At 36.5% G+C, this 14,969-nt stretch overlaps 1 protein-coding gene across 2 annotated transcripts in view; it reads right to left on the bottom strand.

Moving 5' to 3' along the window:
* Positions 1–6,483: 6,483 nt before the first annotated feature.
* cul3b (cullin 3b) overlaps positions 6,484–14,969 on the bottom strand; it is a 76,861-nt gene continuing 68,375 nt past the window's right edge. Inside the window, exons 13-16 of one of the 2 annotated variants that reach the window (XM_052018557.1) lie at positions 14,165–14,295; positions 12,636–12,822; positions 8,802–8,947; positions 6,484–8,464 (exon numbers count right to left, since the gene is read on the bottom strand). In XM_052018557.1, coding sequence (XP_051874517.1) covers positions 8,333–8,464; positions 8,802–8,947; positions 12,636–12,822; positions 14,165–14,295 — 596 coding nt within the window. In that variant the 3' untranslated portion in view covers positions 6,484–8,332. Of the gene's footprint in view, positions 8,465–8,801; positions 8,948–12,635; positions 12,823–14,164; positions 14,300–14,969 lie in introns of both variants that reach the window. The other variant, XM_052018556.1, reaches the window with a different exon arrangement.

A 14,969-nucleotide genomic window follows, 5' to 3' on the forward strand; every position in this document is an offset into this window, starting at 1 on the left:
AATGGTTTCTGATGAAATTTAATTACTACATGCAATTACTATTCATATATTGCACCACTAGAAAAGTAATAAATTTGCATTATATAATTAATCTCTACATATTGCAGGAGAAATCAGCTATCAGCAAACATAGCAAGACTTGTTGCTAAAACTGCTGCACTAATTTATTTCTTCATATAGGAACACCACCAGTCCTACAGATTGTTTGTTGCATTGTACTGATTAAAAAGGATTCTACAGAATAAATAAAGTCTTCTTATAAAATAGGAAACCTGCCCCAGTTCCAACTCAATGACTGAGACAGTAGCACCAACAGATTGCAGCAGTAATGATGGTGTGTCCCCTGAAGGAATCTCTTCCAGGATCTTCACAACCTTCATTTAAAACCAATGCATCATGGTTGCAAAGTAAAATTCACAAGGTGCATTGAAGCAATTTACCAAGGATTCATTGATTGTACCTCAAAAACCTGCAACATCCACCAACTAGGACAAGCAGAAGGTTCACAAATTATTCAGTTCTCAACTATGCAGACTAAAAATTATTTTCATTTGTTGTCATTGAATCAAAATTCTGGAACTTCACAACATCGACTGTAAGAGAATATACAGATTAAGAGGAAGAGTAGGCTGCTCAGCCCCTCAAGCCTGCTCTACCATTCAATAAGATCATGGCCAATCTGACTGCAACCTTAATTCTGCATTCCCAATTATCCCATACTCTTTCATCCTGGTGTTTATGAAGAATCCATCTGCCTCGGCCTTAATATACAAAGACTCTACCTCCACCAATCTTCAATGGAAGAGATTTCCAAAAACTCCTGGTACTCAGAAAAAAATTGCATTCATCACTATTTGAAAAGGGCTATCCTTATTCTTAAGCAATGAGCCCTAATTCCAGATTCTTGCACAAGTGGAGATATCCTCTCCACATCCACACTGTCATGAATGCTCAGGGCTTCATAAATTGCAATCAATTCAGCTCTCACTTTTCTAAATTCCAGCAGATACAAATCCAGCCTGTCCAATCTTTCCTGCTAAGACAATACAACCATTTATGGTATCAGGCTAGTATATCTTCTCTGAATTGCTTCCAATGCATTTAGATATTTCTTTAAATAAGGAGCCCCAGATATTAAGTTTATTCAAAAGAGAAATTGCTAGATTTCTGGATATAAAGGGAATAGAGATATACAGGAATAGTGTGGGGGAGAAAGGAAGCGACGTAGATCTTGATGATTGCCAGAGTAGGGCTAGATGACCTACTCCTGCTCAGAAATCTTTTGTACCAGCCATAATTTCCCTACTTCTGGATTCAATTCCCCTCGCAATAATTTAAAACATTGTTAGCATTCCTAACTACTTGCTATACTTGTGTACTAACTGTTGGTGAAATCATATAAAGACACCATCCTTCTGCATCTTGGAGCTCTGTAATCTTTCACCTTTAGATAATATTCTTAATTTTCCTGACAGTATGGATAATTTCACATTTCTCCTTTCTTTATTCTACTTGTCACCTTTTTGTCCGCTCATTTAACCTATTTATATCCCTTTGTAGCCCCCTCGTGTCCTCTTTGTAAATTACATTCCTACCCACCTGTGTGTTATCAACAACCTTCAGCATCTTCATACAAGTCACACAGATAAATTGTAAAAAGATGAGCTCTAGCACACCACTCATTACCTCCTGCCAACCAGAAGACAACCAATTTATGCCTATTCTTTATTCCATGATGGCCACCCAATTTCTATCCATGCTAACGTGTTACCTTGTACAAAATGAGCTTTTATTTCCCATAATGACCTTTGATGCTTTCTGGAAACCTAAATATAGTACAATGTTTCCCCTTTAATAAACAGTATATGGTACTACTTCAAAAAGATTGATCAAATTATTGGAATTTTATTTCTTTGACTTATTATGTTGAATTTTTTCGAAGCTCCCCATTCAAGAAAGGTTTTGCCACCAGCTTCTCAAGAATGATTAGGGATTGCTGACAGTGTCCACATCCCATAAACTACTGTGCTTTCTCAGATGAAACTATTTACAAAAAATCCATTTTTTTTCTTTGTAGTCAAATCTTCTTCTAAGCATGACCCCAAATGCCAAACATATCACTTGCATGATTGGCTGTCAAAACAATTGCTTAAATCCCCATTTCTCCCAACATTGCCAGAGAGAAGACTTAAAATATTACCATAATATTTCAAGAATGCAAAGTTAAACAAGCAGCTTTCATTTTAACCACATAATTGGTGCATTTTGGCTGGGCAGGCTGTAGTATTACAGTAACCTCTAAAATCTGTTCAAACTTTTGTTACAACTTCAGAAGCTGAATGTTATTGCTATAATTACAGAAAAGACCAATATGAAAAAATTCAATAATTACAAACACAAAAATAGAAAGGATCAAGACACTGTATGGGATATGCCTGGTAGGGTGACAAAAGATCTTTCAACTTTCCGGGAGATCTTTCTGGAACAGTCCAAAGAATACAGAAACACATTGCATGTAACTGTATGGATAAGGAATTATAGGTTTGGGATCAAATTAACAATTTTTGATATTTATGATTCATATACAAGTAAATGACACTGAAAATATACAACTATATGCCACTAGTTATTCATGTTTACATTTTCATGAAAACCCTGAAACTCAATGATTAAACAAGTTTTGCCCTTCATAGCTTGTCACATCCAAACTTGTATTCCATTTTCAACAATGAATAACTGATTAAAAAATACTTGTTAATTACCAATCCAATCATTTAAACAGCTGAAATGTAACACATTGGGCAAAGGCAGAGTGTACACATCTATATATAATGCTCAAGCAGTACCACAGTCAATAAATTAATCAACATTTTTTTTCTCTTCACCGATTAAAAATTACACACAATTTCCAATATAAATACAACTTGGGAAGCATTTACCAAACTTGAAATTCAAAATTTCTTGCAATACAGAGCAGATAAGCTTGGTTATCTTTCGTGTATGCTCCAAAAAAGTGGATTTGCCAGAGTAAGGTGCTTGAGCTCAACTTCAACATAGAATAATTAAAATTCATAACATGAAATAACAAAACGATTAGAATACTTTTGATTAGAGCAACACAATCATTGAATTTACAGCAAATATGTGAATAAATTTCAAATCAGCAAAAATGAACAATGTCAGAGAACTGGACAAGAGTCTTGAACAGAGATTGGCTAGGTATTCCAAAACAGGGGTAGAAAGCATTTTATTGCACAACAAATACAACATACTACTTTGCAGAACAAGGATACTGGGAATTATACTCATGGCAAAATAAACAGATTTGCATTAGATGCAAATTTATTAAAATAACTTCAGCATTTACCTGCGCTAAGTGTGATTAGAAATACAAGGTTGTACATCATGATACAACTTGGTGGCTAACCAGTTTGGTGTAAATTACTTGGATTAAGAGCTTTTTAAAAAATGCAAATAAATTAAAATGGTATATAGAATTTCTAACAACTCTCCAAATTACAAACATATCAAGTTAATTTATTAAAATGCAACTGCATATTTTAATTAAGACTATTAGTAAATTAAGTTATTGGTTCTGCCTCAAAGCACTGTGACAAAAGTACTAGAAGAATTTTAATGATAGCCTACAAGTTTTAAATACTAAAATAAAAAAGCCTTGTATGAACAGAATTTATATTTTGTGCAGCAAATGGGTAATCAGCATCATTTTTTGCATGAATCTATACATTGAGCTGTTTTACAGTACTTACATCCTGGGTCATCCATTCTGGAAACACTCAGCATAAAATTTCTTCATGTGCTGAGATAATATTCAGGGTCACATGAAAGCAATAATGCATGGTTAGATTTTCAGAGCCCATGTGTAGTGCAGAAGTTTGAAGATGCTTGGTAATTTCAGACTATCAACATCTATTGATAGCACGAGTTAGTTATTTATAAAATAATTCAGTACAAACAACAGGACAGTGTTGCCTAGAACAAAGGTGGCTGAAGATAAACACATGAAAAAATTACTAGGTTTCTATCTGATTGATCATTACCAGGTTGTCTTAATGGACCAGAGGGTAGAGCTAATAACCCAGAGACTGCAAGTACAAATATGAATATGGGAAAATAAGAATTTTGATTTAAAAAATGAATATAACTAAATAAATAGCATCAGTGAAAGTCTCCATGAATTTGCTCAATTGCCTTAAAAACCCAACCATTCATTAACATCCTTTATGTGAAGAAACTACCACTGTTACCTGGTATGTGTGGCTCTATCATGAGCAAGTCCTGAAGCAGGTAAGCAAGAGCCCACCAGAGTAGTTCAAAAAAAAGCAAATTACCATCAGCTTCTCAGGTCAAATAGGGAAATGCAGATGCACCGACCTTGCCAGCTCTCCATATCCCAAGATTTAGGAACATTAGTTAACTGAATCAGACTTGAATTTAAAAAAGTTACTTGTTTGAGAATTCTAAAGTCAAATCTAGCGCCTGTAACATGAAAGTTTAAAAGCCAAATAATCATTTTAACAATACAACACCATGTATTCCAGATTAGTAATAGTGTACAGTGGCATGCAAAAGTTTGGGCACCCCGGTCAAAATTTCTGTTACTGTGAATAGCTAAGTGAGTAAAAGATGACCTGACTTCCAAAAGGCATTAAGTTAAAGATGACACATTTCTTTAATACTTTAAGCAAGATTACTTTTTTTATTTCCATCTTTTACAGTTTCAAAATCACAAAAAAGGAAAAGGGCCCAAAGGAAAAGTTTGGGCACCCTGCACGGTCAGTACTCAGCAACACCCCTTTGGCGAGTATCACAGCTTGTAAACGCTTTCTGTAGCCAGCTAAAAGTCTTTCAATTCTTGTTTGGGGGATTTTCACCTATTCTTCCTTGCAAAGGCTTCTAGTTCTGTGAGATCCTCGGGCTGTCTTGCACGCACTGCTCTTTTGAGGTCTATCCACAGATTTTCGTTGATGTTTAGGTCGGGGAGACTATGAGGGCCATGGCAAAACCTTCAGCTTGAGATGAGCTGCTTTCTTTTTTTTTTACAGACAGTGTGATGTTTGCTTCCAGAATTTGCTGGTATTTAATTGAATTCATTCTTCCCTCTACCAGAGGAATGTTCCCCATGTCACTGGCCGCAACACAAGCCCAAAGCATGATCGATCCACCCCCGCGCTTAACAGTTAGAGAGGTGTTCTTTTCATGAATTTCTGCACCCTTTTTTCTCCAAACATATCTTTGCTCATTGCAGCCAAAAAGTTCTATTTTAACTTCATCAGTCCACAGGACTTGCTTCCAAAATGCATCAGGCTTGTTTAGATGCTCCTTTGCAAACTTCTGACACTGAATTTTGTGGTAAGGACACAGAAAAGGTTTTCTTCTGATGACTCTTCCATGAAGGTCATATTTGTGCAGGTGTCACTGCACAGTAGAACAGTGCACCACCACTCCAGAGTCAGCTAAATCTTCCTGAAGGTCTTTTGCAGTCAAACAGGGGATTTGATTTGCCTTTCTAGCAATCCTACGAGCAGTTCTCTCAGAAAGTTTTCTTGGTCTTCCAGACCGCAACTTGACCTCCACCGTTCCTGTTAACTGCCATTTCTTAATTACATTACGAACTGAGGAAACAGCTACCTGAAAACGCTTTGCTATCTTCTTATTGCCTTCTCCTGCTTCGTGGGCATCATTTATTTTAATTTTCAGAGTGCTAATGCAGCTGCTTAGAGGAGCCCATGGCTGCTGATTGTTGGGACAAGGTTTGAGGAGTCAGGGTATTTAGAAAGCTTTGATATTTGCATCACCTGGCCTTTCCTAACGATGACTGTGAACAAGCCATAGCCCTAACAAGCTAATGAAGGTCTGAGACCTTGCTAAAAGTTATGAGAGCTCAAATCTCTTGGGGTGCCCAAACTTTTGCATGGTGCTCCTTTCCTTTTTTCACTCTATAATTGTACAAAACAGAAATAATATACTAATCTTGCTTAAAATGTTGAAAAGAATTTTTCATCTTTAACTTTATGACTTTTGGAGATCAGTTCATCTTCTACTCACTTAACTATTCACAGTAACAGAAATTTTGACCAGGGGCGCCCAAACTTTTGCATGCCACTGTACATATTCACATAATCAATTCTTAGAATTTAGTGAGCATTCAACAGGTTGCTAAAGGTGACTCTTGATTCCAAGGATGTCATGAGAATGAACATAAAAGCTTCATACTTGAAGTGAAATGACTCCCATTAAATCAAATTAATTTCTATTTTACATATGTTGAACTTTGCTAATTCCAGATTTAGCAATAAAGACAACAACAAAAACATTCTACAAGAAATTTCCTGGTATGAAAGGAATTCTGTATCTTTATACTAGGATAATTTAATTAAAAAGTGAATGGGAGAAAATAGCAGGCTGAAGCACCTAAAAAGGTGAAGTTTGTACAAACAATTTCTCCAGTCAGAGCTTTTATTTAAATGGACTTAATTTCCTTTGTGTTTTCCTAGTAGTCACATCAAAACATTCAACTCTGTACTTAGTGTAGAATCTTTAATGTGTATTCCATTGGCTGGCATCATAACAAAGACGTTGGCTGAACTGGATTGATCGTAATATGCCCTTAAAAAGCAGTACAGCAAACAATCTGACATTTACCTCTAATAACAAACCTCAGAACTTAAAAAAAATCAATAACCCATTAAGATTAACCTTTTAAACATAAATTATGATAGTTATGCATATATTAAGTGTCCTCAAAAGTTTGGTAAACTTTTTTTTTAATTAAAAATTCAATCCCAGAAGGGATCACTTGCATCCATTCTCACTCCATTTATAGCACTGGTTGGGGCTTTAAAAGACCAACTCAAATTTAATTGTGGATATACTGAAAAGTCTCAAGAGAAAGTGAGGGTTATTGAGGTAGCTCCCCAGCCCCCACTATCCCATCATTTATTTTCAGCAGATTACCTAGGAAACAATTATTTGGTAGTTATTTTGTTTCCATGTAATGCATTATATATAAAAACAAAATCACTGCTACCAATTAATATCATAAATTGATTTTCTGCTGCAGTTCAGAGAAAGTTTACGAAATAAGGTTAGATCATCGCATCCCACAGGTACATATGATTCTCAATGCTGTGGAAATAAAAAATTGTTGTCATTAACCAGTACCACCCTTGGAAATGATTTTCCCTTGACTAGGTGTGGGTGCTTTTAACTGTCTGAGACAGTCTTGCTTTGTTTGATACAGACAAATCAAAAGCGAACTAGAAACAAGCTTTCAGCTTATCCACAACTGTAACTAAATAAGAGTTACTCTTTAAGGCTCCCAGTATATATAAAAAATGTTGTTTCCATGCATTGTCACATCTATCTTAATGCTTCATTTCACATGAATACTAAGATAGGCTAATCATCCCAATAGATATTATGACTGTATACATCTTGTGTACAATGCAGATTTTCCCTAGCTTACCAGTATTTTTATTTTGAATTCCTCTGTCTACAAGTAATGTGATGAAAACAATGCCCTGTACAAGCTACTATCAGCAGTGAGTACAACAGCAAAAAAATATTATACATTTTATACACACTAAAATAAAACTTCAACTTTAGAAGTAACTGGGTATGGACTGCACTTGCCATCGACACAAAGAAACAATTAGTATACAATGTTAGCGATGATATAGGCAGTTTAATGGGACCCCATTCAAAGATTTCCACTGAAAATAAATTCTGCAATAAATTGCATTCAATGGTAAAATACAGCATGTTAAAAAGCACATTTTTGCCATTTTAAAAATGTGCACACTATCTGGGAGTTTACATTAAAGCCTTCTTCCTAGCGGAATATTGCAAAAGCAAGGCAATATGCAAGGCAGCTGCAGTTCATTTAACCAGCTTTTTATACCCAATCGTTACAAGCAAAGAGGTGCCAAACACTTGGAAAAATTCCTTGACATAAACATTGAGAATCAGGGAAAAAGAAATTTGAACAATTATTTTATTTTTATTGATGGTATTTCACGTTTTCTAGATTTTATTTCCTTTTTTTTTTTACAGTACTGAAAACAAAATGAAAACACATTCACATTTTCCCGAGGAACTCTTAAGGATGATCTCTACAAGGGTAAAATGGCGAGCAACCAGAAGTTGGGTCCATTTTTGTTCAAAATTATCACAGGGAATGAGGGCTTGATCTGAATAATCTAGTACACTTACTGCAATTTATTTGGAGAAGGTCTTCTTAATATTTTTAAAACGAACCTCCCAGTTCATGCGGTTATACAGTCCAGAAGATAAACTGGTTGAATGCATCTTATGCTACATAAGTGTATACTTTACGATCCTCAGGTGTTCGTGCCAAATATTCTCTCTCAATAAGTCCCTCAATTCTTTTTTTGATTACCACTGGGCTTGGTAAGAAACGAGCCTTCAGCTGCTGGGTCACCTGTGAATGGAGAGGGGAGAAGGTTAAAATTTCTTTAGTATGATCTACTACAATAAACATCAAAATTGTTGAAGATTTACAGATATCTTGTTTTCAAGAATAGACCTGTTTGGTAGTGGTGCGAGTGGTTCAGGTTGCATTGCCCTAGTGTGGGAAAATCCTGCGTCCCAGTGATATAGTACAATAGTTTTCATCATGTGCTCACCAATTTAATTACTGGTTTACTAATCATATCAATCTTGAAATTTGACGTTAATGAAAACACATTAAATGATGTATGCAGATATCATTTTACAGATATTGTATTTTTAGAAGATAAAATTAAAATTTCTTGCACCTCAGCCACAAGAACATTATGCTGCATCTTCTTCCTGGATTTCATGATGCGTACAATGGCAGCTTCAATTTCATGCTTTCTGTCATCATCAACCTTCTGTCGTGTTTCTTTTCTCTCTGGGTCAGACTCCCCTTGTTTGGCAGCAACTGGAAGTGAAATCCAATAACCAAGTTTAAGCATTAAGGATCAAATAATACTAAATTCACAACACATGAATATCAGATGAATCAATGTGTGGTAAACATTCCTTTAAGGAAATGAGAAGAAATTTAAATTCTCCACCCCAGAGGGCTGTGCTAGGGGTATTTAAATGGGAACTGCAAGGACTATGGGGAACTGGCACAGAAGAGGAGATGTGGCCTAGGGGTGATCAGCATGATCACATTGAATGGTGGGGCATGCTTGAGGGACCAAGTGGCTTACTCCTGCTACTATTTTCTTATGTAATAACTTACTTTAAAATAGAGCTCATGCTGACAGAAAGCAAGAAGACTAACTCAGTAAATTAATAGAACCTTAAAAAGATTTAATTTTTTTGAGCAGAAACAGATGGTAAATTTGGACATTGACCAAATAAGAACACAAGAAATGGGAACGAGAATAGAACAAAATGCCCCCTTGATCATGCTCCATCATTAATAAGGTCATGGCTGATACAAGCTCGACTTCAACATGACTTTCCCGTTCTTTGCCCATACTCTTTGACTGCCTTGTGGTCCAAATATCAATTGGCACCTTAGTATATTTAATGACCGTGTTCATAGCATTCTGTAGACAGTGAATTCTGAAGATTTACTACCCTGAAAAAAGAAATTCCTCCTCATCACCTATTAAGCAAGAAAGGCCTTAACTTCAAACTACCTCCCCTTTCAATTCCAGATAGCCCCTTAAGGGGAGAATATTCCCTCAGCATCTACCCTGTCAATTCCCCAAGTTTTGAATGTTTCTATGTAAAAAAAAACTCTTATCCTTCTAAACTCCAGTGAACAAGACCAAACTCTCAAATTTTCTCCACAGGTCAACTCCTTCATCCCAAAAATCAATCTTGTGGACCTTCTCTGTACTGCCTCCAATGCAACTGTATCCTTAAATATGAAGCCTAAAACTGCAAACAGTACTGTAGTTTCAAAGCTGTATCAAAATTTCCCTACTCATACACTCCATGTCCCTTCTATTATCCTTCTTAATTACTTGCCATAAACACATGCCAATTCTTTATATTACATGTACTCGGACCCTTGGATTCTGTTGCACAGTAACATCTGCAACCTCATTCTGTTTGATTAATAATTTGCTTTTCATTCGCACCACCCCCCCCCCCCCCCCCCCCCACCGCCCAAAGTGGATAACTTCATATTTGTCCTACACAGGTTCTTAGTGTCATCACAATTTGCTAACCCACCTAGCTTTCTACCAGCAGCAAAATGGCTACAGGTAATTTCATCCAGGTTATTTATTTAGATTGTAATTAGTTGAGGTCCAGAACTGATCCATTAATCCACTAATTACTTTTTGCCAATCCAAAAATGGCCTAGCTACACTGACTGCATAGTTAGTTGGCTGCTCCCCTATGCACTCCTATAGATTATCTCCAACCCCCTGCACTCTTGTGCAGAAACATTAATGTGGCACTTTAACAAATACCTTCTGGAAATCCAAATTCATTTCACCTACTAGTTCCCCTTTATCCATTCTGTTTCTTAAATCCTTTAAGAACATGCTTTCCTTTTCATAAGACCACTGACTTGGCTTGATTGCCTTACAATTTTCTTAATTTTTTTTTCCTGTTGTTACTTGAGTCCAACATTTTTTCCAATGATAGATGCTTGGCCAACTAGCCTATGGCTTCCTGATTTGTCTCCCTTCTTGAAAAGGGGTGTTACATCTATTTTCCAGTCATCTGGGTCCTCTCCAGAATCGGTTAAGGCAAGTACAATAACAACATTTTTAAGATATTTGGGTAGGTACATTGATAGGAAACTTTTAGAGGGATATTGGCTAAATGAGGGCAAATGGGACTAGCTTGGTGGGCATCTTGGTCAGCATGGACTAGTTGGGCCGAAGGGCCTGTTTCTGTGCTGTATAACTATGACCGGCTGAGTTCCTCCAGAGCTAATTTATTGTAAATTTTGATTTTTTTTCATTCCTCTGTCCCTCCTCCCCATACCCCACCCCCTGCTCTCCCCTTCTTAGCCTCTTGATTATCTACCACTATTGGAATGTTTTTATGTATCTTGTGACATTGTTTGTTTCCTAGGCTTATCCTCTAAGGGACCAATGTTTTCTCTGGTTACTCCCTTTTTATATACATACAGAAGCTTTTACTGTTTTTATATTATTTGCTAGATTCCTCTCAGACTCTGCCTTCTCCCTCTAAATTTTTGTCACCCTTTGGTGGCTACAAGAATTTCCTTTCTCTTTGGCCTATGACTAATCTTTGCAACTTTTCATGCCTTTTCTTTCAATTTGATACCACACTTAACTTCCTTAGCCACAGATGGTGCATCCTTCCACAGTATTCTTCTCTCAATGGAATATACCTATACTGAAATTTCTGTAATACCTCTTTAAATCTTCCACTGCTGATCAACTACCTTATCCTTTAATCTGTTTTTCAAAGTCCACTTTAGCTAACTTTGTATTCATACCATTGTAATTGCTCTTATTTACATTCAGATCCAAGGTTTCTCATCCTAAAACTTAACTGGAAATTCTATCATGCTAATGATCACTCTTTCCTAGGGGATCCTCACTGAGATAATTAATCCTGTCTCACAGCATAACATCAGATTTAAAATAGCCTGCTCCCTGGTTGGTTTCTCAGCATACTGTTCTAAGAAACCATCCCAAAAACACTCCATGAAATCGTCCTTCAGGTTACCATCGATTTGATTATACTGATTGAAATCACCTATGATTATTGGAGAACCTTCCCCCCCCCCCCCCCCCCCCCACAAAAGCCAACAGTTTCAGAAGTCTATAACCATACCTTAACTCTAATGCCTGGAAATCGGCTGCACCCATTGTTAACATTGCATCAAGCATCAGCGACAAATCAGGTTTCCACAAAAAGACCACAGAATTCATTTGAAAGTAAATTAGCAATGTTGATGCGCTTTCTAACCCAAAAGATGCATTGAATCATGATTGCATGAATCTCAACAGGAGCAGTACATTTATAATGTATTTTCCAGCAGTCTGCAACATGGCATGCAGAAAAGATAGTCACCTCTTAAATTCACAAGTCCCATGGGAACCAGAAATCAGTGGCACACAGCTGCCATGGGGAGATGTAGGTTGCGGGGAAAGGAGAGGGGCTTTGCAATTGTGTATTTTAGACTGAGGGAGCAAGCTTACCACACCTACTCCTAGAATGACCATTATTTTCTCATTTGTTGCATTCTCTCAAGCATTCAGGAACATAGAGTATACTGGAATGTGTACAAGCTTGCTACTCAATTTGTTCTTTAGATGGCAGTGGAACGTTCCTTTAAATCTCAAGAAAAAGATGTACTCCTGGTTCATCTGAAACTGTTCTTCAATGTGTTTTTATTTTAATTACATTGAGCTTTGCTGTCCAACTTAACATGGGTGCAGGCAGAAACATGTGTTGCAGTACAATTGACAATCAAGTGTATGGATGTAGAATTAACACACATTTCAAGCCTTCCACCCAGCCACAATTCTGACCATTTTCTTGCAACAAATGAATAGGCATTGAAAAATGAACAGACTCAAACTAAAGAAAAACTAATCAAAGGACTAGGACTCAAATTTGCCCACTAAAATATGCCATTATATATATGAAAAAACAACAAATTTAAGTCAACAAACCTGTTTGGATTTTAACTCTGTGCAATTTTGATGTGAACTGATCATTCACTATAAAAACATGACCAGGCTCAATTTCTTTTGACTTGGGTTCTTTGCTAAGGACTCGTTGTGTTGGTTTGCCACATGCTAATGACTGAAGAGCTCTGACCAATTCTCTTTCAGGAATATCTGTTTCCTGTTGGATTTCCTGGAAATAAAATGATATTTTAAAAATACACTAACAATTGCACTTCATTATTAAATGCTCAGTTTCCTTTCAATCCACGTTATTACTCTCAGAAAAGTCATGAGTACTTAAGCTTTACAATCATGGATCAAGAATCAAAATAGCTCAAGTGAATATGAACAAGCATAAAGGGGAATACAAAACTGCAATGAAATGATAGACCACTACCCCCTCACAATCATCTTTGACGTTGTTGCTTGTAGCATGCAATTTACTGAGTTTCTGGTCTTTTTTCCAACACCATTATAAAGAAATTTTTGGGCAGCTTGCAAGCATTATAACTGACAAAAACCAAGACACAGTAGGGTGCTGGAAATCTGAGCCAACAAAATGCTGTAAATGTTTTGGCAGAAAAGAGGACCAACTAATATTTTAGGTAGATTGTCTTATGTCAAAATTGACTGGAGAGATAACAGGTTTTGAGCAAGCACCAAGGTAGAGGAGTGTGGGGGAGGGAGGAGGAAAGAACAATAAAGATACTATAATACGGTGAAGGCAAGAACGAATAATGACATGGTGTTACATGGTAAAAAGAGGTAGTGGAGTATGTAAAGAAATAAAACAATGATCATTAAGAGCTACAAATAACATGAGAAACATAGCAGCACCTGCCTTCATTTGTTGGGATGGTAGATGTCAGTATAGATATGGCCCTTGGCTTTTACAGTCACTCCTAACATCCTCATTTAAATGTTCTATCACCACATATTCTGCATTTGGCCTTAATTACTCCTAGCTCATCCCATTTGTTCTTCCTTGACATTTTCCTTATCTTTCAGGTAACTGTGGTTTCTTAGAATTAATAACATCTAATTTTTGAACAGCTTATGCAAGGTGTTTTCCTTCTGAATGTTTCCAAAACTATGTTTTTATTTTGTTGCAAATAACTTGTACTGATATTAAAGTAGTTATTTATAAAGATTTTTTACAATATTTTTTACTTTGGAGTTTCAACTCCAACTTTGGTTTCAAGTCTAATAGCCTACACATCCATTCTGTAGAAATTGAATCAATTTAGTCTGTTTCACTTACCAACATTACAAAGATTTATCTGTTGGTAAACTTTCATAACACAAGATCAGCCTTTACTGAAGCTTTAAGAAGGAAAGATAGCAACAAACTGAAGAACCCAGTATACCATAGCAGCAACCGAACAGCTATTGGTTCTTACTTAAGTGCCTTGCTATTAAAATACATGCATCATCATTTCAACAGGAAGCATGAGCTCACCTACAGCAATTAGATGAGCTTGTCTAATTAGGATATGCTTTAATATGCACATTATGCCATATCCTAGTCTCACCTCAAATGTGTATTTTTCTCTGTTGTTGAATAACATTAATATAGTCATCTGGAAGGTAGATACTTGTAATATGTGCTTTCTGGTATTTGAACCAGTTACTTGAGCTCCACCTACTCCAACCTCCGAGCCATCTTCCTGTTTGGAAAAAAAAGTGATGCAATCATGACAAACATTCAACAATGCCATTGAAGCATTTCTTTAATACAGGTTAAAGAAATGCAGCAATGTTTGCAAAACATCAGCAAATAACAGGCTTTTCTAGGACAATGAAATATTGAACACTTACAAGCCAGCTTAAAAATGACATAAAATTGGGCTTTGCACTTCAACATATTTATCACTAAAATTAACAAACTCCAGTTCAGTAATTGTGATTTTAAATGTAAATAATCCAAAACATTGTTTAAATATTAGCAGACCTGCAAAACAGTGCTATAAAAGATTTCAAGTAAGGAAAAATGAGTTCCTTGTATTCTTTAAAAGACAGATATAATGTTATAGCAACATAAAACAAGCTGCTGGAGGAACTCAGCAGGTGAGGCAGCATCTATAGAGGCAAAGGGACAGTCAGTGGATCAGGAGGAGAGAGAAAAGAGCAGGGGTGTGTGGGTTATCTGAAATTGGAGAATTCGATGTTCATGCTGTTGGGTTGGAGAATACCCAGGCGGAATATATGAGGTGCTGTTTCTGCAGTTTGCATTTGGCCTCACCTTGGCATTGGAGGAGACAGAGGACAGACAGGGCAGTGTGGGAATGGGGTGCGGAGTTGACAATGGCCTGCAACTGGGAGCCCAAGATGTCTATT

This window comes from Pristis pectinata, chromosome 6 (genome assembly GCF_009764475.1).
Source record: "Pristis pectinata isolate sPriPec2 chromosome 6, sPriPec2.1.pri, whole genome shotgun sequence".
In the NCBI taxonomy this organism is placed as follows: Eukaryota; Metazoa; Chordata; class Chondrichthyes; order Rhinopristiformes; family Pristidae; genus Pristis; species Pristis pectinata.